At 58.9% G+C, this 22,103-nt stretch overlaps 8 protein-coding genes across 8 annotated transcripts; 3 read left to right on the top strand and 5 right to left on the bottom strand.

Annotated features, from left to right (window-relative positions):
* Positions 1–209: 209 nt before the first annotated feature.
* On the top strand, positions 210–3,195 carry JDV02_003367 (uncharacterized protein). The gene is made up of 2 exons (XM_047984492.1): positions 210–1,238; positions 1,344–3,195. The coding sequence occupies exons 1-2, from the start codon at positions 778–780 to the stop codon at positions 3,070–3,072; spliced, it is 2,190 nt and encodes a 729-aa protein (XP_047840466.1). The 5' UTR covers positions 210–777; the 3' UTR covers positions 3,073–3,195.
* A 106-nt stretch (positions 3,196–3,301) lies between these two features.
* On the bottom strand, positions 3,302–5,041 carry SNO1 (Pyridoxal 5'-phosphate synthase (glutamine hydrolyzing)). The gene is made up of 2 exons (XM_047984493.1): positions 4,201–5,041; positions 3,302–4,072 (listed from the first exon to the last, which is right to left on the bottom strand). The coding sequence occupies exons 1-2, from the start codon at positions 4,476–4,478 to the stop codon at positions 3,577–3,579; spliced, it is 774 nt and encodes a 257-aa protein (XP_047840467.1). The 5' UTR covers positions 4,479–5,041; the 3' UTR covers positions 3,302–3,576.
* Positions 5,042–7,250: 2,209 nt separating this feature from the next.
* Positions 7,251–8,786, top strand: SNZ1 (Pyridoxal 5'-phosphate synthase (glutamine hydrolyzing)). The gene has a single exon (XM_047984494.1). It carries the CDS (start codon positions 7,497–7,499, stop codon positions 8,415–8,417), a length of 921 nt encoding a protein of 306 aa, XP_047840468.1. The 5' UTR covers positions 7,251–7,496; the 3' UTR covers positions 8,418–8,786.
* A 2,671-nt stretch (positions 8,787–11,457) lies between these two features.
* JDV02_003370 (uncharacterized protein) lies at positions 11,458–11,875 on the bottom strand (the record flags this gene model as incomplete). The annotated part of the gene is made up of 2 exons (XM_047984495.1): positions 11,458–11,616; positions 11,750–11,875. The coding sequence occupies 2 exons, from the start codon at positions 11,873–11,875 to the stop codon at positions 11,458–11,460; spliced, it is 285 nt and encodes a 94-aa protein (XP_047840469.1).
* A 1,062-nt stretch (positions 11,876–12,937) lies between these two features.
* On the bottom strand, positions 12,938–14,155 carry JDV02_003371 (uncharacterized protein; the record flags this gene model as incomplete). The annotated part of the gene is made up of 1 exon (XM_047984496.1): positions 12,938–14,155. The coding sequence occupies one exon, from the start codon at positions 14,153–14,155 to the stop codon at positions 12,938–12,940; it is 1,218 nt and encodes a 405-aa protein (XP_047840470.1).
* A 563-nt stretch (positions 14,156–14,718) lies between these two features.
* JDV02_003372 (uncharacterized protein) lies at positions 14,719–16,226 on the bottom strand (the record flags this gene model as incomplete). The annotated part of the gene is made up of 3 exons (XM_047984497.1): positions 14,719–15,005; positions 15,075–15,606; positions 15,687–16,226. 3 exons carry the CDS (start codon positions 16,224–16,226, stop codon positions 14,719–14,721), a joined length of 1,359 nt encoding a protein of 452 aa, XP_047840471.1.
* A 550-nt stretch (positions 16,227–16,776) lies between these two features.
* Positions 16,777–18,208, top strand: JDV02_003373 (uncharacterized protein; the record flags this gene model as incomplete). The annotated part of the gene is made up of 4 exons (XM_047984498.1): positions 16,777–17,228; positions 17,305–17,440; positions 17,504–17,877; positions 17,945–18,208. The coding sequence occupies exons 1-4, from the start codon at positions 16,995–16,997 to the stop codon at positions 18,206–18,208; spliced, it is 1,008 nt and encodes a 335-aa protein (XP_047840472.1). The 5' UTR covers positions 16,777–16,994.
* A 252-nt stretch (positions 18,209–18,460) lies between these two features.
* On the bottom strand, positions 18,461–19,050 carry JDV02_003374 (uncharacterized protein). The gene has a single exon (XM_047984499.1). It carries the CDS (start codon positions 18,986–18,988, stop codon positions 18,539–18,541), a length of 450 nt encoding a protein of 149 aa, XP_047840473.1. The 5' UTR covers positions 18,989–19,050; the 3' UTR covers positions 18,461–18,538.
* Between the last annotated feature and the right edge of the window lie 3,053 nt (positions 19,051–22,103).

Genomic DNA, 22,103 nt, shown 5'->3' on the forward strand with positions numbered 1-22,103 from the left:
TTTCACATGTGCCAATAACTAGAGATGGCCTTGGTTTCCTTTTGCCTTTGGGGAGCTGTGTGGTTGAGCACACGGCATTTACAGAGTCAGATCGTACCACTTCAAGATGCCGGCGTTGAGCTGTCCAATAAATCAGCAGCTGGTTACGGTTTTGGCTCCCGTGCCGCTTATACCCTCGACGTCACCGACTCCCTATCCGGACCTCGCCCTTCCTATTACTCAAAAGAAAAACAATTCCCCTAGACACCTAGCGGGAATAGGGAAATTCATCCAAGCTCCTCCCTTCCCACAATAACAGTCGCGCCACCAACGCACAAACCGCTAGTCGACAACCGGCGTTTGCTACGGCCCTCGGGTACGGCATCAGTATGAGCATCAGCATCAGCAGCCTTATTACGCAACTCCGGGGCCGCTAGTCTAGGGACCGCGTCAGCGTCCACGACATCAACCAAACGCCCCCAACTATCAACGGCAACCCCGCGATGCGCCTGATGACGATATCCCAATCGAGATATCGGCGACATTATAAGTCTCAAATAGTAACGATCAAGGACGAACTCTTCATGATTTGATCTGGATAGTGTCCCCATACCGCGCCCGCCTGGCATCTCGCGACAGCAAACGTGACGCCTCATCACTGAGACCTCACCCGTCGACATTTCCGGTCTCGCCCCTCCCTTTCTCCCCCACGCAAACCACCAGCGGCACCATTAAGACCATCATTGACGAGAGTCCGACCTCGACCCGACACGTCCCATCGACGACGCCGTCGCCGCCATGGACGGCTTCTCCGTCACGTCCCTCACCACGCGCTGCGCGTCCATCGCCGCGCGCACCGGCCACGCCGCCAGCGAGCTTGACCTGGTCCTCAAGTGCGTCACCAAAGCAAGCCAGCAGCAGGAGCAGAAGCCACCTCGCCCGGACTCTCGCAGCCTCACCGTCGGCCACCTGCGGGCGCTGCAGCAGGCCGCCTCGCGATCGCACGAGCGCGCCGCCGCGCTGGAGCAAACGCTGAGCGGCGGCGGCGGCGCTGCTGCCGTCATATCGGAGGCGCTGCGAGCCGCCACGGGCGACGTGCTGGCGCGCGGCGACCAGGCGACGGGCTCGCTGCACAAGCAGGCGATGAGGGTGCAGGCGGACAACGTCGATGCGGTGGATGAGGCGTACCTGCGTGCGCTGACAGACTTGCTGGGCGCACTGGCGATGGCCATGGGATACCTCGATAGGCTGCTCCGGCTGTAAGTGGGATGCCTATGGGCTTTCCTCTGCCCCTGTGCCTCTTGCGATGCGCAGATAGGCACCATGCTCGTCGAGAAAGTCGGTTAACTGAACATTCGTCATAGTGGCACCAGAGACGAACAAGACGCCCATCTACGCTCTTCCAAGGGCCAGGGTGTACTCGATGGCGTGTCGAGGGCCTTTGGTCCTGCCTCGCAGGCTTCTAGCATCATCCTCGATGGCGGGAGCACCACCTCCGTCCCGCCACCGAGCAACCTTCCTATCCGGTCCAGGGTCCCTAACGAGGCCGTCGACGCGCCCCCTCCATACGCCGCACAGGATCCGAGCGGTTCCTCGACGACGACATCGTCGACCCCTGCAGCCGCCCTCCCGGCATCCTCTCTTTCCTCCTCCTCTGCAGCCGTAGCCGGGCCATCCTCCTCCGCCGGCACCAGCGCCTTCGGCGGCTTCGCCAAGTCCATCAAGGCGCTCGCCTCGGGCCTCATCGCCACCAAGCCCGACCCCTTCGTCTCGGCGCTCTGCCAGGCCATCCTGCGCGGCGACGTCCCGCAGGCCGGCGGCCTCATCGCGCAGGGCGCCAGCATCACCGGCCGCGACGAGGCGGGCCGCACGCCCATGCAGTGCGCCGTCGAGGCCGACAGCCCCGACGCCGCGCTGCTCCTCGTCGCCGCCGGCGTGCCCCTCGACAAGCCCGGCCCCGGCTGGATCAATGCCGCCCTGCCGCCGCTCTTCCAGGCCGCCGGCGCGGGCGCCCTCGCCGTCACCGAGGCGCTGCTCGCCCGCGGCGCCAGCGTCTCCGCGCAGAGCACCTCTGGGCAGCGCTACTTTGTCGACGTGTGCTGCGCCGCCGCCGCCGCAGGGACCGACGACCAGGACCGGGGCAAGGATCACGAAAAGCGCCTCGCCGGCGTGGAGCTCCTGCTGCGGCACGGCGCCAAGGCCACTTGGGAGACCATCTCCGGGCGGCCCGTCCTCGTGCCGGCCGTGAAGCGAGGCAACGTGGACCTCGCGCGGCTGCTGCTCCGGCACGGCGCGAAAGCGACCTGCAGCGACATCACGGGCGCCTCGGTGCTCGCCATCGCCGTCGAGGCCCCAGACACCACCATGGCGAGCCTGCTCCTCGACGCGGGCGCCAAGCCCGACTCCAAGACCATCTACGGCACGACAGTGCTCGCGGACGCGCTGTCGCGCGGCGGCGGCAGACGCCTTGACGCGGCGCGCCTGCTGCTCGACCGCGGCGCCAAGGGCGACAAGCAGGACATGTACGGGCAGCCGCTGCTCATCGGTGTCATCAAGGACCCGCGCCTCTCCGCCGCCGACAAGGAGGACCTCTGCGCCCGGCTGCTCGCCAACGGGGCCAGCGCCGACGCCAGGGACGCGTCGCACGACGTCGCCGCGCCGTGTCACGCCCTCGAGGCCGACCTGCCGGGCGTGCTGGCCGCGCTGCTCGCGTACGGCGCCAAGACGAAGCACAAGATGCGAGGCGGCGGCGGCGACGAGCCCATGCTGCTGTGGGCGGCGGACAGGGGCCGGGCGGACGCCGCCCGCGCGCTGCTCGACCACGGGGCGGACCCGGACGCGGCCGACGCGCAGGGCCGCACGCCGCTCTTGCAGGCCCTCGTCCGCCAGGACTGGGACATGGTCCGCCTGCTCCGCGGCGGCGGGGCGACGACGACGGCGGCCGTGGCCGACTTGGCGCGGGCGCTGAGCCGGCCCGAGGTGATGGAAATGCTGGGCCTCGCGGTGGGGAGCGAGCCCGGGACGTCGCGCCCGCCGGCGCCGGATCCGGCGCCGGCGCCACCAGAGTATAGTGCGGTGGCGGAGAAGTCGTAGATGAGGAAGCACGCGGACGATGAGGATACCCGTGATGCGTGCGTACATGTCGAGACCAAGTAGTCTTGTATGATAGGCTCGCGTGTAGATATGCGACTATACATTATAATAGCTATGCTCGTGTATGTCTCATATTCTCGCTTATGTCTCATATTATATACCCGTTGGTAGTTTGCTACCTACCTATTAAGTTAGGAAGTAGTTGGTCTTGATAAGGCCGCACTAACGGGGGGCAAGTCATATAAGCTGTTACTATGTCTCTCTAGACAAGGCATACTACGACCTTATCATTAAATGCCCCTCGGGTGTCATTCATGCTAGAAGCTCGTCTATACTAACACGACTATACACGCCTATGCTGTCTACGTGATGCCGCGACTGTGAAAAACACAATCGATCTACAACGCCCCCAAACGCCAGCTAACACCATCAATAAAATCAAATACTCCCACCGCTCGCAGTTTGAAAAGTCAGGCGGCGCGCCCATTGCCGCTCATCTGCCGTCTACCGCAGCGGCACCTCGGCGCGCTGGCGCAGGATATCCTGCAGCCACCACACGTGGATGCGCGGATCCGGAGTCAACTCCGGGTGGAAGCTCGTGCCCAGGACATTGCCCTGTCGCACCGCGATGATGTCGCCCGAGCCGTCCGTGGGGTTGGCCTGCGACACGCCGGCCTTCATGCGGTCGACGCGGCCGGGCAGCGTCGCCAGCACGCTCACGCCCGCGTCGCCCTTCTTCCGGGCGCCGTCGGCGGGCTTCAGCACCTCTTCGACGACGGGCGCGCGGATAAAGACGCCAGGAAAGGGCGCGGCGCCGTCGCCCAGGAACGGCAGCGCCAGGCCGGCCTCGAAACTCTCAATCTGCCGGCCAAAGTGGTTGCGGTGGACGCGCACGGCCAGCCCGCCGATGAGCTCCTGACCGCCCTTTTTCGCGGCGTTAGCCTGCTCGGAGAGGAGGATGAGGCCGGCGCAGGTGCCCCAGACGGGCTTCTTGAGGACCCTGGCGCGCGGCATGGGTCAGCACACGGGGTTTTGGTCGTTTGGTAGGGTAGGCGGCGATGGGTGAATTGAAATTCGAGGATGCGACCGCAGTCTGGGGGGTCGCGTGCTACGAAGTTTTTGACCTACTTGACAAACTCGCGCAGCGGCTCAAGCAGGCCAGACTGCGCAGCGACAAAGGATATCGTGGTGCTCTCGCCGCCGGGGATGATGAGCCCGTCGCAACGGGCCAGCTCCGCAGGCGTGCGAACCTCCACAGCGTTGATCGTGGCGGCGCCCACCGCAGCAAGGCGCGCGGCAGCTGCGCGGACGAGGTTGATGTGCTCGATGAAGCCGCCCTGGAGGGCGAGGACGCCGATGGTAAGGGGCCCGGCAGGGGCGGCGGCGAGGCGCGACTGGGCCGTCATGCTGGTCTATTTGCTTGCTTCGGGACGGTTTTCGTAGGAATAGGCCGTGAAGGAGGAGGAGGAGGGGGGGGGGGAGGAGGATAGGAGAGCGCTCCGATGTCTATTTCGAGGGCTGCGTAGGGTGAGGACGGCGATGTCGATGCAGCAGCGCGTTGACGGAGGAAAAAAAAGTGGCAGTTGCGAGATAAGGAAGGGTCTTCGTCGTCGGCGTGGCAGGGCGAGAACCAGTGAGGCGAGATCCTAGTGGTAAGTACTGTAACCGAAAAAAAGAGCGCCGCCAACGGCCGGCGAGCATCGGCATGCGGCGGCGGGTGGCGGCTCCGGCCCTCGGAGGCACCGAATGCGTGAGCGAGCGACATGGAAGGTTGACAGGAGTCACCCGACCGATAAGCACCCACCACCTCGTACTACAGGCCTGGGCTGGGATCTGGCGCCGCCTAGAGGGTGCGCAGTAGTGCTGTATTCAGGGGGGCGACAGCACTTACCTAAGTTGAGGCAGTACGTACCAAGTACAGGTACTTCCATTGCTGGGGTCCTGGGGGAGCGGAGCACCTCCCGTCGGGCGTCTCACGCGGGCTCCCACTCGGGCCCGCTCCAGTGGCCACATCGGGCAGTGCCTGCAGGACGCCGCCGCGCCCTCCCGTCGCCGCCGCCGCCGCCGCCGCCGCCGCCGCTCTGCAGCGTGGCTATCCGATGGATGGACCTGAGGCATAGTCACGCTCCCAAAGTCTGCGAACGTCTGCACTGTACAACATGTAGTTACTTAGTGTATGCAAACGCATGCGTGAATGAGCGGAATAGCCGCTTCTGCTCCTTCTCCTGTGCAGTGCGGGCGCTAGGGTCGCCCGTGGCACTAACCAACCAACAGATCACCGCCAGGGTGCAGCATGGGTGACAGATCTGCGACCATGAGAATCAATTTCGTGCAGCAGCAGCAGCAGCACCAGGGGACGCTTGTCCATCGGACTAGCCTTTGGCCTCTCAAGCAGTAGATAGGGTGAAGTGCCTGATCCGTTCCATGATGGAGATGTACCTACATGAGGTAGGTCTCCAAAGGCGGTCCACTGCCGGGGCGAGGCAAGATCTGATGCACCTCACTCATCGAGGCGCGCCGAGGAGTCCTTGAACTTTCAAGATCCAGGCAAGGTACGAAGTACGCACGTACGGAACGTACTGTAACCTCCCCAATGCCCCGCCCCCGGCATTGGATTGTAGAGCTGCGCACCCACCATGGATGGACCCGACGCGGCCAGCGCCAACGGCGGCGGCGGCAGCATCAGTTAGTAGCGAACAGCACAGTCCATCAACCGCGTACTGTTGATTGAATGCGTGCATCGCTCTCTGCGCCATGTCCGGGGCCATTTCTTTCACTGGGCGCGGCCAACATGGAGGCGCCGCTGGCAATTACCATTGCCGTGTGCACAGAGCGCTTTGCCTGCCTGCCTGCCTGTTCGGGAGCCTGCGCATGGCCCAGAGGCGCGCCCTTGGATGTACATGGCGGATGAACTGTCTCATCAGTGAGGGTGGCACGAGGGTGTTGCGACGACGCCTTATGCTTGACATGGCGACACGTCAGACGTTGGGTCGAGGGTCGCGTTGGATCGTGATATGTTGGTAGTTTCGTTTCCTCCCGCCCTGTGCTACCCCCATCTGCCGTCCGTCTGGGCGTGTTTGATTTGGCAGCAGCCCGGGCATCACATTCTGTCCCGCAGTCATTCATGTGCCCGTGCTGTGCGGTGCTTATGTGAGCCGAGACGACATAACCGTGCTGCACCTGTTGGTATGTCCGCGGAAGAGCCTCCGGCCGGGTCGCAGATGCAAGGCGGTGGCGGCAGGTCACACACACGTCACCACACAGCACTGAGCACCAGTGAGGGCCTGTGATGGTACTCGTCGCCTGGGGTGCGGGCGGCGCCTTCTAGGAACCGGCCCCATCTGCGACTCGCATCGCGTGGTTGTGGTGCGTGCGTGCATCTGTGTGTGTGTGTGTGTGCTCGCTCGCAATTGCCTTCTGCGTCGTGTTCCTGGGGTGTGCGACACCAACAAAACTTCAACCGGAGGAGACTGCCCCCGGCGGGCGGGGCAGCAGCATGCTGACGCCGCCGCCGCCGCCGCCGCCATAGCTGCGGCTCCGTTTTGGTCGCTCCTGTGAACGAAGTAAGTAGGTAGGCCCGACGCTGGCCGCCGCAGAGCCCGTTGGTTGCGGGCCACTCGAATCCGTCACCTTGATCACGCGACGCCGCGGAATAGGCCATGTCGGGCGCGGTCGGTCGGCCGCTCGCTGTCGTCTGTCCGCCCGCCCGTGGACCCCGCCAGCCGTTGGATTGGGAATGCCATCCCATCCATCGCTGACTGGCGCCGCATGGTCTGGTTGGTGCGTGGCCGAGCTGGATTTCGCCGCGGGCGGGTTCGCGTTTGTCATGACATTGGCGGGGCGGCCGCGCTAAGGCGTCGATGGCGGCGGGCCAGAAGGGTTCGACGCCTTCTTCCAATGGATGGAATGTATTATGGGACCTTTTTTTTTTTCTTGTGCGAGTTGATTGATGAGGGGCTCAATGCATCTGACCAGGATGGCATGGAGGGGGAGGAAGGGGGAGGGGGAGGGGGAGGGGGAGACGAGGCCCATGGAGAAAGCGGAATAGAGGGGGAGGGGCGAACCACCGCCTGCGGCCTCGGGAAGCACCGCCGTCGTCAGCAGCTGCAGCAGCGGTGCATAGCGGTGCAGCACCACCTGCAGCAGCGCCGCCAGAGAACCGCCCGTGGAAGGCGGCGGCTGTTGAAAAAAAAATCTCCTCCGTTTTCGCTGCCTCCTCCTCCCCTCCCCGCTACTCCCCCGTTCCCTTGACTCATCAAGTCGACAAAGCGACAAGCCATCCTGGTGCGACTCTCTCTCGATCGCCGTATAAGATCATTCGGACGAGCCCTCTGCACACCGAACTGTCATTCGTCATCTTCGACCTTGTCATCACCGTCTCGTCTTCACCACCGACCACCAACCACCCCTCACCACCCCTCACAATGGCCAACGACTCTTCCAACGGCGGCGAGGCCAAGTCCTCCTTCGCCGTCAAGGCCGGCCTCGCCCAGATGCTCAAGGGCGGCGTCATCATGGACGTGACGACGGCTGAGCAGGCCCGCATTGCCGAGGAGGCGGGCGCTTGTGCCGTCATGGCCCTGGAGCGCGTCCCTGCCGACATCCGCAAGGACGGCGGCGTCGCCCGCATGTCAGATCCCTCGGTCATCAAAGAGATCCAGGCTGCCGTCACCATCCCCGTCATGGCCAAGGCCCGCATCGGCCACTTTGTCGAATGCCAGATCCTCGAGGCCCTCGGCGTCGACTACATCGATGAGAGCGAGGTGCTGACGCCCGCCGACGACGAAAGCCACGTCGAGAAGAGCGACTTCAAGGCCCCCTTCGTCTGCGGCTGCCGCAACCTCGGTGAGGCGCTGCGCCGCATCGCCGAGGGCGCCGCCATGATCCGCACAAAGGGTGAGGCCGGCACCGGCGACGTGGTCGAGGCCGTCCGCCACATGAAGACGGTCAACAAGCAGATTGCCCAGGCCAAGGCAGCCCTGGCCGAGGGCGGCATCATCCGCATCCGCGAGCTCGCCCGCCAGCTCGAGGTGGACGCCGACCTGCTGCGCCAGACAGCCGAGCTGGGCCGCCTGCCCGTCGTCAACTTTGCCGCCGGCGGTGTCGCCACCCCGGCCGACGCTGCACTCATGATGCAGCTCGGCTGCGACGGCGTCTTCGTCGGCAGCGGCATTTTCAAGTCGGGCGACCCGGCCAAGCGCGCCAAGGCCATTGTTCAGGCCACCACCCACTTCAAGGACCCCAAGGTGCTGGCCGAGTGCAGCACTGGCCTCGGTGAGGCCATGGTTGGCATTAACTGCGACACCATGAAGCCCGAGGAGAAGCTCGCCGGCCGAGGCTGGTGATTTCTGCCGTCATCGTCATTGTTGCGAGAAGAAACCGGTGGACCGAGGTGAGGGATCGCTGATATGGGTGCGCATCGTCGAGACTATCCGCGCCCGCCCTCACCATGCACAAACATGGAGTGGCATATTGCAGCCACCCCCCTTAAATCATTTGTCGGAAGCTGGCGTTTGCTGTTTATGGCATGTCGATGGGGGTCGTGTAAAATTTGAGAGAGGGCCATTCAACATATAATACCAACAAAGGCCGCGGTTGGCGGTAAGAGGCAGTGGACAAGACGGAGAGCGGGACTCGTCGGGGCCCTGCGGCACCTCTCGGCCAGGCCCCGAGGCCATAGGTTTGGTAGCATCGCAATGAGAAACGAGTAAAACCACCAGTCGGCCGAGACCAAAAGGCAGATGATAAACGAGGGCGGCGGGTGTATCGCTGGCTTTAATACCCAGGCTGAGAGGCCCAAGAGGGGGTCCGAGTTGCCTGCCGGCCGGCAAAAGACCGCGCCCTGGGGCCCCCGCCCCTTGTCAGTCGCCATGCCTTAGTTGCCGGACGACGCATGCCCATCCGGCAAACTCCCCACGCTGCAGCTCCTCCCACGCGGCGCGCGTACTACCATGTCATTCATGCCTTGCTCGTTTGGCTGCCACTTGCTGAATTCTCTACTGTTTCGGATTTACTTTTTTTTTACTTTTTTTTGGTCTTCCTCCGCTTGACTACCACGGTCCACCCGCGATAGATTGTGCATGGATCAAGCCTATCCGGCAGCACCCGCCCGTCCGTCCGTCCGTCCGTCCGGTTTATTAGTATCCACCGAGGTTTCCTCGCCCGCGCGGCATCGGGCGCCAGTGTTGCTGCGGCGAGCGCTACGTACGGCCCGTTTGTCGTGGAACGCCGTAGCGAATGAATCCGCCGTTGTACGGGATGACTTGGGGCCTCCCTCTTCCCGAGATGAGGGCACGTGATGGACTCGAGGGGGTTGCTTGGCTTCCATCACCCTGTTCCACGCATGACGACGGAGACGAGGGGCGGACAGGCAGACAGGCAGGTAGGTGAGCGGATGGGCGTTGTCCATGGCAGGATAGTCGCAGCCATATCCGTCGGCTCTTTGCTCCCCATCTAAAACAGTCGTCCTGTCTATGCCTGACTTGCTTTCTTTGCCGGGTTCCGAGGGGCTATGGTGGCCGAGAACTTGCCCCAGCGCCCGAGGCATGCCTCTTACAGTCTCATGTTTAACATCGCCCGTGTTGAGTTGGCCCTTACTGTCTTTGCCTCTCAGAGCGTTCGGTATTCGTGGTGAGCACCGCCCGTGCTGCTTCTCTTGGGCAATACCCGACAAGGACCGGCCGGGCCGGTCACGGCGCAACGTTCTCCGCAACGCCCCTGCAAACACGTACAACAGTAGGACCAAACCAAGCATTAAAGCGATTACTGTCGAGCAATAAAGAAATACAAGGAAGTCAGGGGGGAAAAGGCGCGTGTGTAGCTACACATTCAAGTCTTGCTCCTCCTCCTCCTCCTCCTCCTCCTCCTTGCCCAAACGATCACAAGCCAACTGCATCGGCCCTCCCTCCGGGGTGCCTGCGTAGGGACGGCGTGCCTGGCCCATGAGAGCAGAATGGGGGTTCCCAAAAGCTCACTCAAGAACACGTAGCCTCTGAATCCGAGTACGATTCCATACGACACGTCTCAAATTTCCAACGGTCAACCGGGGGGCACTGAAAGCGGCGCGTCAGCATTCAACATGTCGTGGCCACGCGCCCAGGTTTGGGGGGGGCGCTGTGTGGGGATAGACTGGTCTGCCAGGGGCACGCCTTGGGCGGATTTCAGACACCTACTCACCTTTGAAGCGACGCTGCACGGAAAAAGCGCAGAAGGGTGTTCTACGACTGTCCAGCCCTGCTTCCAGCCCTGCTCCTTGGCCCCGATAGGGTCCTCCACCACATACCACCAGTTCGGAACGATGCAAGTCTGATGCACGAGGAACTAATGACGAGGTAGTGTTAGGCCAGATCCCAGGGCAGGCAAAGGAGCTGCGATGGAGAGGGGGGCCGCGTCGGCTCTGTCTGGCTCTCAAAGTATGACTTACGCCGGCCTTCGGCGTCGAGTTGCAAAACGTCTTCGCCTCGGCGTATTGGAGCGCCTCTTCTTCGGTTCGAAAAAGGGGCTTGCCTGGGACTGGCCTCGCGGAGAGCCGCCCGCCAAAGCTCGTGAGGTCGTAAGCGCCGCGTCCCATCGCGTCGCAGCGATCAAATAAGCGAAGAAGAAAAACGTCCTGGAAATCTTTGACATGGGTAAGCTGTTTGCACCAGGCTTCTCAAGTATATAAAGGCCCGAAGGGGGGGGGGCCGGCTCGTATGCGGGCATCGCTGATATCGTGTTTAGTTACGTACGATGGCTGCTCATGTGGCCGTTCATGACTGTAGTTCCCTATGATAAGGCATGAAAGTCGTTTGAAACGTCGATGCTGCCTGGCTATATATCCCGATGACGATCTGCGCCTGTGCGAACCAGCCCGTGCGCTGAGCCAGGGGCGCATGGTTGTCCAGACTGGGGCAACGGGCACGGGGCGACGGACATGGGGCATCGTCTTATCAACTGACGATGCCCCAAGTCCAAAGCAAGCGTAAGATAGAAAGTCAGGAACGAAAAAAAACATTTAGTCACTACGCGCACGGGAACATGCTACATGGATGGGGAATATGTGGCAAGCAGCCGCTGGGCAAACGATTCTAAAAAGCTCCAGCTATCAAATTTGTAGTACATGATCCAAACACAGCCAAGATCACGCCGGCCAGCAACATACCACCAGGTCATCCCAGACCGAACCCTCACTTACGGCTCGTTTTCTGCATAGCATGTGGCTCCCTTTTTGTGTGGTAGGTACGTGCAGAGCCCAACTCCAAAGCCATCAGAAGGACACTATAATCGCGGCGCGTGGTTTTAACCCTGGTCAGTCGATAGGTGCGCGAAGGGTTTGGGGGACATGAACCGCGCACGGGCGAGAAGACCAGCAGAGGAGCTCGTTTTGGACGAGGCCGCCTATCGTGATCAGCTTAGCACTTGACTCACCGGGGTGTTCGTATAGCACTGTATCGTAACCAAGGCTTGTTTGATCGTCCACGTTTTCGCAAGGTGTTCGAGGTCAGGCTCGGTGGCGGCAAGGACGTAGTTGATCAGCGTGCACATCTGGTTCTCGGCAGTGCAGTGCTGTTCCCATCCCACGGCGCGCGGTCCACGTCAGCAGGATTCATTCTTGGAGGACATTCTTCATGATAATGAACCGCCCATGAGGCTCTTCGGAGGTGGGAAGGGCGGGGGCTCGAGAAGATGAATCACTTACGCCGTATTCTTGTCGGCCTAAACCGTTCTCGGCCATATATGCCTTGGCCGCCTTTTGCGTCTTGAACTTCTGCAGCGAGTGCTCGCACGTTTGGTACCCGCCCGTGAACTCGGGATAGGCCGACATTGTTGGAGAAGGAGGAGCAGCGCGCGATTTGCTTGGAATAGAAGGAAGGACTGGTGGATTTGGGGGGAACATGAACGTCAACGCCATCATATCGACGCGGCCGACGGGCGCCGCTACCAATTCATATACGAAGAACGGGCGGTGGCACGGACGAGCTATTGTCATAACACGTAGCAAGAATGGTATTCATTATGAACGTCTTTTTAGCACTTAAGTTTTTCAGTCACGTTGGTTATCAATGTGTGTGTTCGCAGCTCCAAGGATCGGATGGGCTTGTGCGCAACGGCAGGACTAAGACACATTGTACACATTGATTTTGCTAATGAGAAGAAGAGAGGAGGGGGGGAATCAAGGGACAAAAATTTCTCGCAGTAGGTTTCTGCTTTCTGCGCGGGTCGGTCCTCGCTTAGCATCGCGTTGAAGGTGCACGGGATGACTTCTCCGCATCGCAAGTACCACTCGATGACATGGATGAAAGACCTCGCGGCAGGCTGTGCCATTCATTCGAGGGGGACGCGTGGGCCCTTCTCAATTCAAGGCGTCGCCGCACCATGTAAAAACCCCCGGGGCAGAAGCAACAACGCCGGATATAATTTCTTATTGAGACCTCAGTCACGATGGTCTTTTGCTTTATCGCCGTCTCGATGACAACCGATGCTAGATTCCATGCCTGCTTGTCTCCGACTTTATAAATTGTTCCTGATAGAACAAGTCAGGCGTTGGGAGACCCATGCAGTCGTGACGCATGGGTGCGCTCACATTGATCTGGTCCATCTGATGTTTCAGTATCTAGAGCGTTTTGACACACTAACTAGAACTCGATCTAACCCGCGTTTCAAGACAGAAACGAGAAATCTCTCAAGTCCGGCTTTCCACAATCAGACCTGATTCATGTTGGCGGTCCCGCTAGGTGCCACCACAGCGGAAAGCTCGTTACAACGTTGGCCGTCCACAAACCAATGGTCGAGGAGACGGGTCATTCTTATCGGGTAATCGCACGAAAACACCATACCCACAGACGCACTTGAAGAACATTCGGTTCGTAAGATCCAACTTTCGACTTCATCTGCTGCCAGTAAGAGGTACCTTCACAACCCAGCCATCCCGGTCGCGTACGGCCAAGCGCCCCACCCCCCTAGTGCTATCCAAGTCGTAAAGGACATCCGCGTCGAAGCGTCTCCGGATGCTGCCTGGTGCGTGGGCCGGTCTTCTCCTTGCGCCACCTCCACCGTGCCCGTGGCCGCCATATCGCGGGTCGTGCACCCTGCAGCTGTATCGGCGGCAGACCGTGGGAAGAAAGTCCCTCCAGGCCCTCCTCATGCAGGATCCCTCAGGCCCGAGGTCTGTCCAAGACAAGATGCCCGTGACGCTGGGGGATAGCGCCACGCTGTAGTCGGTGGAGCAGCGACTGCAGAACCCGCTCGCTATACCGTCCGAGGTCATCATGGCTGCTTCGCGCGTGCTTCGGAGCCCAACGAAGAAGGGCTCGGACCCAGGGTATGCGCGGATGTCTTGCCTTCCGTGGCAGATTGCGTCCCACCACGTGCATGTCGAATGACAGACGAGCAAGCAGCCCAAAGAGCTGAGGGTAATGGGGTGTTCTCTGCGGCGGTACACCCAGATGGTGAGCACGACGAATCGCCCGTCTAGTATCCTCGGAATCGTCACGCAGTGGGCCGCCAAGGCGTTTGGCCCGCCACTGGAGCACTGGACCTTGAAGGGCCTGACTGAAGGGGCCATGATGGCGTTCACATGACGCCGGAGTTGGCTGCTCACTGTACCAAGGCGCTGAGCCTTGAGTGCCATCTGGACGTGGCGGTGATGCGGGGCCACCGCGTGAAGCCCAAGAAAAGGGGTGCCCTCGTGCAGCCGTCGCCATCCTAGGGGGCACGATGTGTTTTGGGGCTTTTGAGGGGTATCCGACATAGCAAACTCATGGAGCCTGACGCACTCCTCGCACACCCACTTGGTCGGCAGGTCGTAGGCAAGGGCGGTGAGGTACTCGATGTGGTCCTTGTAGTTGAGGCGTGCGCCTGCCCCCTTGTCGCCAAGCAGCACCTGCAGGGCGCTGCAAGATTGGGAGAACAAGATGCGAGAATGGGGTGGTAGGTCCTTGTTAATGAGAAGAAGTATTTCTGGCGGCAGTGCCAGGATGAAGGAGGGCTTTGCCTTCCCTGGCGGCCGAGACGAGGTCTTGTCAAATGCTTCTCGAATCCTGCGGCAGACCCACGTTCCTGCCGTGGCGATGAGTCGCAGCAATTCTCGAAGCAGAGCCGACATGATTCTGACCTGAACAGATTCGTGGTGACTGAGTGGGTAGTCGCTGTTCGCAGAATCGGTCGCCGGGCCTGGGCGTGCTGTCCGGACCGGCGGCTTTTATCGTCATGCTTGGTTCATGAAGTCCTGGCTGGGGTGATGTCTGTCGTAACTCATCTAGCCATGTCGCCGTCATGATGTAAAAGGCAGCGCCAGAGGCGCCTGGCCAGAAGTTTACCGGCGGTTTGGAGCTATGCTAGGTGCTAGTCTTGGGCAGAGTGATTGCGACATTGACGCAGTTTTGGTGCCCAGTAGGCGAGCAGAGCCAGCAGGATAACGGACGGCACCATCCGATAGGGGACAGAAGGTCAACGGCTTGTCAAGCATGGCGGCTGGTCGAAAGAGGTCGGGGTTCAACAAATATTGTGGCTCCGACGATTGCAGCTAGCCTGGGCCGTGTCATGGTACGGCGCCTCTAGCATGATCCAAGATGCTGCCTTGCAGCCAAACGAGGCGACCAAACTACGCGATGCATTGAAAAGATACATCGGGGGCATGATGACGAGCCATCATCTGCAGGCTTTGCGCTAGACGCGGCCGGTTGCCAGGCCCAGTGGCCACATCATGTATTTTTCGTAGCCCGCGGGTAGGCTAGACGCCATGTTGACGATCCAAACCTTGCTCACCTTCTTGCAAAAGGTGGACTGGCTGCTGCCCGTAGCGTCGAGAAAGTGCATCTCCAGCGCCCGATCAAGCATCAGGAAATGCGCCAGGAGGACCTGAGCAGCGTGGTTTGACGGCTCGGTGAAGTCGGCGAATTCGTCCTCGGTCATCTTGTTCGTCAGAGCCCAGCATGGCGCCATCTGGAGGAGAGCTTCACGAGAAATAATCATTTAGAAGGGAGGAACACAGTGTACGTGTAACGGAGCAGCGTCTGACGTACCATCAAGGGGCGACGTGCGCACCAAGCAGCCCAGTTTTTCCAGCGCGGACAGATATCTCCTCTCCGTCAGGCTCCCACAGAGCGGTCGCAAGACCTCGAGCGAGGCAAGAAAGCCATCGATGACGTCTGCTCTGTCTGCATCCCACGCGGTACCTGCCATGGCGACAGCCTCGCCGCCGACATGGTGCCTCAAGCTGCCAACGAAGGCCTCGCGGGTGAAGTCGCGGAAGAGCGAATTGTCGGGATCGGGCGTCATGGTTGTGGCCACGACCATCCAGCCGCGCATGGTGACGAGGAACTCGCGCAGGGAACCGGGGGCGCTCATGTACGATGACTGCCAGGTCAGGGCAATGGCGGCGGCGCAGCGCGCGTCACCATCCTCGGCGGTGACGCATGGCCGGGAGAAGGCGGCGTTGAGGCCCTGCAGGGCAGAGACGCGCAGGTCGAGCGCCTGGACGGAGTAGTCGCAGGGGGTGAAGAGAGTCAAGTGTTGGGCGGCAAGCGCGAGCAGGGCATGCGCCAGGAAGTCGTACTGCCATCTCCCTCGGTTAGCAACTGGCTGCCCCTTGACGAGACCAGGAGACGGCCGATGAACAAGCGAGTGCGACTCACGCTGTGGGATAGAGCAGCCACATCTTGCCACACAGTCGATACGCCATATGGATGCGGCGGGTACGCTTCGACGAGAAAGTGCCGAAAGAAGCGCAGATGATCCAAGTTGACCACGGGCTTGCATGGTGACACCATCAGCACGGCGGCGGCAGCATTGCGGAGCTTCGGCAGCGCGGTCGCGGCGGGATAGACGCAGTCCAGCCTCATCCGGCGACAGCTCTGGCAGCCCGGGCGCGTCTCACAGCACTTCACGCGGCGCCGTTTGCAGTTGAAGCATCCGGTCCTGGACTTGCGGAAGCCCTTGCCGGGGACGGGTTTGCGGCGGACCTTCTGGGGCTGCTGCTCCGTGTCCTGGCTGGCGTCTGGCGTTGTCGCGGTGGTGGCCGACGTCTCGCGTCCTTGGGACCCTCCGCGGCTGCTCGAGTCTCGTCCATCGGGCGAGCTGGAGGGCGTGTCGCTGTTGACGCTCTCGACAGCAGATGCGCCGCCCGCGGCCGGGCTGGCGACTTGTTGGTCGTTGACGATGCTGCGAACTGCCATTGATTTTGCCCCTTGGTGTGCGATGAGATGCGAAAGGTGATGTGATGGGGCTGGCCAAGCAAATGACGTGTGCAAATGATGAAAGGGGAAAGCTGCCAGGGCGAGAGAGCTCGTAAAAATTGATAAGGGAAAGGGAGCCTCGACTTGTCTGATGTTCCAAAATAGAGGCACCAGGATGAACGATTGCTTGTCATCAGGAGGAGCACACGTACGTACGCAATCGCTGCGCCCCAAACCGGCGAGCCCCCCGCCGCTCGTGGGAAAAAGCGACCGAAAAGCGACCAAAACGAGCAAGAGGACCAATCGGAATGTGCCCACTCCGTGCTACTGAGAGTCTAGAGAGAGTATGGAATTCTGGGTCCATCCGCTTCTCAGCCGCACTTTGCCCACGTTCAACGAGCCCCATCCCCAGTATTACCCTATCCTTAAATCGACAACTCCCCCAGCCCGCCTCGGGGTGACGCACGAGAAAGACGTCGCTTTCACTTGCTCAAAAGCGACACTCTTTTGTTTTGAAAAGCAACATAGCGATGGAAAAAAGCGAGCAGCAGGGCTTTCGATACGCGCCATGGCCGCGCAATCGCCTCCCTCTCGCGGCACGGGGAATCGTATAAGACGAGCCTCTCATTGTGCTCCCGGCAGTTCCCAAGGCATTTGAAAGCTTGATCGAGTCTGTTAGACTTTACAATACACGTTACCGATTTTCTACCAAAATACAAGGCATAAGCAAGCCTGTCCCTCCGGCCCCTCCCTCTAGTCCCCATCACGATGGTCGCCCTCACAGCTGCCACGCCGACCATTGCACTCGCAGTGTCAACAACGGCGCTGACCGCGAGCCCAACATGCACCACAGCTATTCCAGACCAGAATGGCTTCGTGCCGCCTGACTCCTGCAATGCCAACTACGGCTTCTATCCGCGGTGGGAAGACAACGTTGCGTTTGCCATTGCGTTTGGGCTCACCACCGCTGCCCATCTTGCCCAGTCCATGATCCTCAAAAAGGTGCCTTGGCCGTCATTTTCTTCCCCTTCTCCCATTCAATCCATAAGCAGGCCCCGACTAACTAGCCTTTCGGCAGCCTTTCTGCTGGGTCATCATCATGGGTGCCTTGTGGGAGTGCACTTGCTTCGTCCTCCGCGCCCTGGGCGCCAAAGACCAACAAGAATCCCTCTACGTCACGCTTTCGACGCTGCTGTTTCTTCTCGCTCCGCTTTGTATGTCTACTAATCCCAAATTGCGAATCTCTAGTCGCTTGTATAGGCCACTGACCTCTTCAGGGATCAACGCGTTCTGTTACATGGTCGTCGCCCGACTCGTCTACTTTCTCCAGCCGGAGAAGAAAGCAGCTGGCATCGGCGCTCGCTGGCTCGCAAAGGGCTTCGTCATCGCAGACGTGATTTCCTTCTTCGTTCAAGCCGCTGGCGGCGCCATGATGGCCGATCAACACGATACCGATAAGGCGAATACTGGCCGCAATATCTACATGGTGGGCGTGGGCATTCAGCTGGTCTTTGTCATGGTATTCCTGGTCATCACCGTCCGATTCCACCGGGACCTACTACGAAATATGCGTATTGGTAAGGTCAAGACCCGTGATTGCTGGACTGGTACCCTGGTTTGGGTGATTTATTTCGTTCTAATGCTCATCATTGTATGTTTCCCTTTTCTTGCCCCTGACCTTTGGCAGTCAAAAATGGTCCAGGACTAACTACCTGTAGGAGCGTATCATATTTCGCCTCATCGAATTTAGCCAAGGCGCCTCATCTTCGAATCCCATCCTTCAACACGAAGCGTTCCAGCTATATCTCGACGCGTTACCTATGCTTCTTGCTATCGCCTCCCTGAATTTTGTCCATCCAGGCATGGTGCTCAAGGGCCCCGAGAGCAGCTTTCCATCGTCAAAGATTCGATGGTGGCGTGGCAGGTCAGCAGCCTTTGAGCCTCTTGCGTTACAGTCTCTCGAAAGGCAGCCGCTGAACTGAGACTCTACAGGCACAATGCGCTCGCAGATAGATCCAGTGAGCCTGCAATCGAGCTGCCGCAGTCCAGATCAAAGCAACGGATTAGCATTTTCTGAGTCTTTGGCGTACGATGCAGCGAGGCAACTAGCAACAACCACAGATCGTCTCTGGCTTTTTGAAAGACGGCGGAGACGGATATGTGTATCTAGAGATCCGCGGAGCTGGATAGAAAGGTAGAACCGAGTTCTTGTAAGCATGCATAGCAAATATATTGGACGTAAAAAAAATGGTTCAATTCGTATGCCTTGGTCAAACATTGCCAAACCACACTCATAGACAGTTAAAAAGACATCATTTTTCGTCACCATGTCCCAGCATCGTATTGATCTCCCAGATATGTCCATCAACGTCCTCGAAGCTTCTGCAATACATTCTGTGCTCCGCTCCGTTATTCGGCATCGTAAAAGGGTCCGGCTTCCCGCCAGCGGCGACGGCCTTCTCGACCGCGGCATCGACCTCGCCCTTGGTCTTAGCCGCAAACGCGAAGATGACCTCAGTGGCCTTGCTGGCGTCGGCAATCTCACTTCCGGGTCGAATGAAGCTCTTGTAGCGGTCCTTGTCGCTCATTATGAGGGCCACGTTGGCATTTGGGGCGGGGAAAAAGAACGACGCCGTCTGCTTGTCGCTCCATTCCTTGCTGTAGGAGAACCCGAGAGCCGTGAAGAACTTTATGGAGCTTTCAATATTAGAGGTGCTGAGATTGATAAACAGCGAAGGCTTGCTTTCAATGGATTGAGGCATGATCGATATTGGAGGAGGATCAAATAGCGTCAAATACGGGATGTTCGGCCTCGGCAGCGATGATTAGTCGTGTAAGTTTATCACCAGATGGCGGAGAAGTCTACAGTTTAAATACTTGTCGTCGTTGAAGAAGTTTCTGTGCTAATTGACAGTCCTGAGGGACCCTTGTTCGGTATTTCTAGAACTTTGAGGCTGTCGTCACCTCGTATTGGTTTGGTGGCGAGCTCGAAAGATCACGGCGCCCGTGAATTACGACTTGCATCTGCCAGCTATGGGCGCATCTCCAGTGTTCCAAGACTCACGGTGCTGACAGCTTGTCAACGTGAAATGCGAAACGCCAAGAGTAGCGGTAGGGGTGATGCCCCTCCAGTACTAGACGGCTGCCTGAGTGGCGTCCAACCATTTCCGTGCCTCTCAGCCAACCCTTGTAACTTTATTCAGACCTCAGGGATGGTCCTTCGCCGCCCGCCGGTCGAATTTTCATCCGCTTACGACAATAAATACAGCGCTCTTCTGGCTTGAGTCAGGGATCCGCCCTGAGAAGCCACTGTGAAGGTATCGTAGATTTGGTATTCTGCTGAAACTGGGTGATACGACGGTTTGCTTTGTTCTTCCTGTTGTGATTTCGGCACTTCGTGCTGCTCTCGACCTGCCCACAGTTTCTTTCGTATAGGTCGGTCACACATCTGCTGTGAACGATCGCTCGAGCGGTTGTTGATATATTTTCCGGCATGTCGGTCTTCTTGTTGTCCTTCGAAGGGGGGGGGGGGGGTCGATCCCACCGTGAAGACGTCGTCGGTTGAAGATTTCGGAAAACGTCAACGTCTGCATAGAAATATTGGCTGTCCTGAACATGATGCTGAGTTAGCTGAGGATTTTTCCAACACCTCTAACTTCATGTGCGACTCCCCAATGCCCGGGTGGTTTGTCGGGCAGCAGGCAACTCGGTAGCCCAAATGATCGATCTTCGTGTCAGTCGAGCTCCTGTTTGCTACCCAGATCCCCAGAGAACCCGAATCCACGCTCTCCATGTTTTGAAGTGGGTTTCCAAACAGCCGTATTTCTTGGTTGTTGTGTGTTGTGATACGATTCGTCGGTCGCGCAGCTGCTAAAACGATCGACCTTTGTTCCAGCTGAGGCTACTGTTCATTACTCAGATAAATATTGATCCCTGAATCTATCGCTCGCCATTTCTTGCTGTTGTTTTTCAAACATTGGTATTTCTTACGTGCTGTGAGTTGAAATACAGCTTGTCGGTCGCGTGAACGGTGTGGGCGAGCCCCTGTCGTTTGCAGGCTGCAAAGGAGCACCAGCCGTATTCAGAGGCGTTGGAACCGTAGATTATGGGAAAATTAGAGACAAGTTCTTCAATGTTTTCCGGCCGTTTGATCCATCTTGTAGTTCTCTGCGTGGTCTTCTTGCTGCTAAAGAAGTGGGAGATGGGAGGAAGGAAAGTCGTACCGAAGCAGCACAGGTTACGAACAAGGCGGCTACGTACCTACGTATGCATCCAGCCAGCCCCTCCTCCCAGCCCATTTACAAGAAAGGTCCTTTCCAGCAACCAAGAGCGAGTAGTTTACTTAGCTCAAAGTATGAGGCCATCGTAGAATCTCCCGCAACGCACTCTCCTATTCATGTCATGATCCTGAGCTACTGTCATGGTTTTCAACCCCTTTCCACGTCAAGGGACGGATGAATATATGATAAGAAAACACGATCTGTAGGATTATTTGAAATTGAAATCCCTTCGCGTTTTCGTAGCAGGCCAATTCATGTGGGAACTCGCTCGCCTCTGCAGGCGACTGACCACACCCTTGTGCCAGTCACTCTGCGTGCAGCCCGCCGCTGAAGGCCCTCTGGCCCTTTCTGGGCCTGCTCTTTCCCATCCAACTCCCACGTTTTGGTCAGGGTTTCTGGAGCCTTTTCTTGCACGTTGTTGGCCGCCTTGCTGCAAGTGCCACGCCCCCTCGTTCTGTGCCTGCAAACCGCCACGCCACAGGCAGCACTCGATGGACTGGGCGTCGGCTTCTACGAATGTTTCTTTATCAACATATTGATTTACGCTCTCAGTACATACTATGTAGACTCTTCATAGTATTTCAGTCATCAATGCATGACCAAGAGCGAAAAGGAGCACGCGGGGGCCAACATTTGAAGTGTAGCAGCAACCTCGCGGGGGGGGCGTGCACGGGGGCGTGCCAGCGGTGGAACGGGGGGGTGCGAGCAAGGTGTTTACAATGCCGTGCACCCCTTGAGAATGAAATTTCTGCGGCAGAGCATGATGGAAATGCACAGAACGGTTGGGGGATGCTGTCCTCTGTAGTCGTGACATGTTCTCCTAGGCCACGGCGCTGTCAGTGCTGTCCTCGTCCTCTCAGAAGCTACAGGTGTGCATGTCACAGAGGCCAGAAGGAAGCAGTAGTGATGGTGAAGATTTGATTTGATTTTGTTGGAAGTACATGAGTTTTTCAAAAGACCATTCCCCCCCTTCCTCCAAACCCCAAAAGACACTTCCACCGCCACCAAGACATCCCCCAAGAAACCTGCCATGGAACACAGTGATTAGCAGACTGTCCCAGATAGCAGTGCAGAAAAAATGAAATGGTTCAAGTTGAATCGCCTCAGAGTGGTGCCAGATGTTCATCATGAGTAGGACAAGCTACGCTGGCCGAGGACCCATGATGCTGTGTCTGCCATCGCAGCCCAAAGGCATGCGATGGCCACAGCGGGCCCGCAGTATCCCTGACGGGACCTTGCAGAAGAATGAAAATTTACTCATCATTCGCGAGAACCAACAAGAAAAATCAAAAAAAAAACTTACCAAAGAGCAAAGGACAAAAATGTTTGTCAAAAAAAAGTTGCCCGCCACCCGCCCTCCCGCACACCCGCCCCGGAGTCGGGCCACCTGCATGAGAAGTCAGTCATGGTTTTCAAACCAGAGAAGAGTGAGACTTAGCCAATTGCCCACCACCCCCAGACTTGTGTATTCGGTCGCGTCGGAGGTCGGTCGGGTCGAGTCTAGCTGCAGTTAGATCGCGCGCACCACAAAAGGGGAATTTGAAACGATGCCGCGATTTTGTTGCCCACCCACCCACCAAAAAGGTGCGTGAAGAAA

This window comes from Purpureocillium takamizusanense, chromosome 2 (genome assembly GCF_022605165.1).
Source record: "Purpureocillium takamizusanense chromosome 2, complete sequence".
In the NCBI taxonomy this organism is placed as follows: domain Eukaryota; kingdom Fungi; phylum Ascomycota; class Sordariomycetes; order Hypocreales; family Ophiocordycipitaceae; genus Purpureocillium; species Purpureocillium takamizusanense.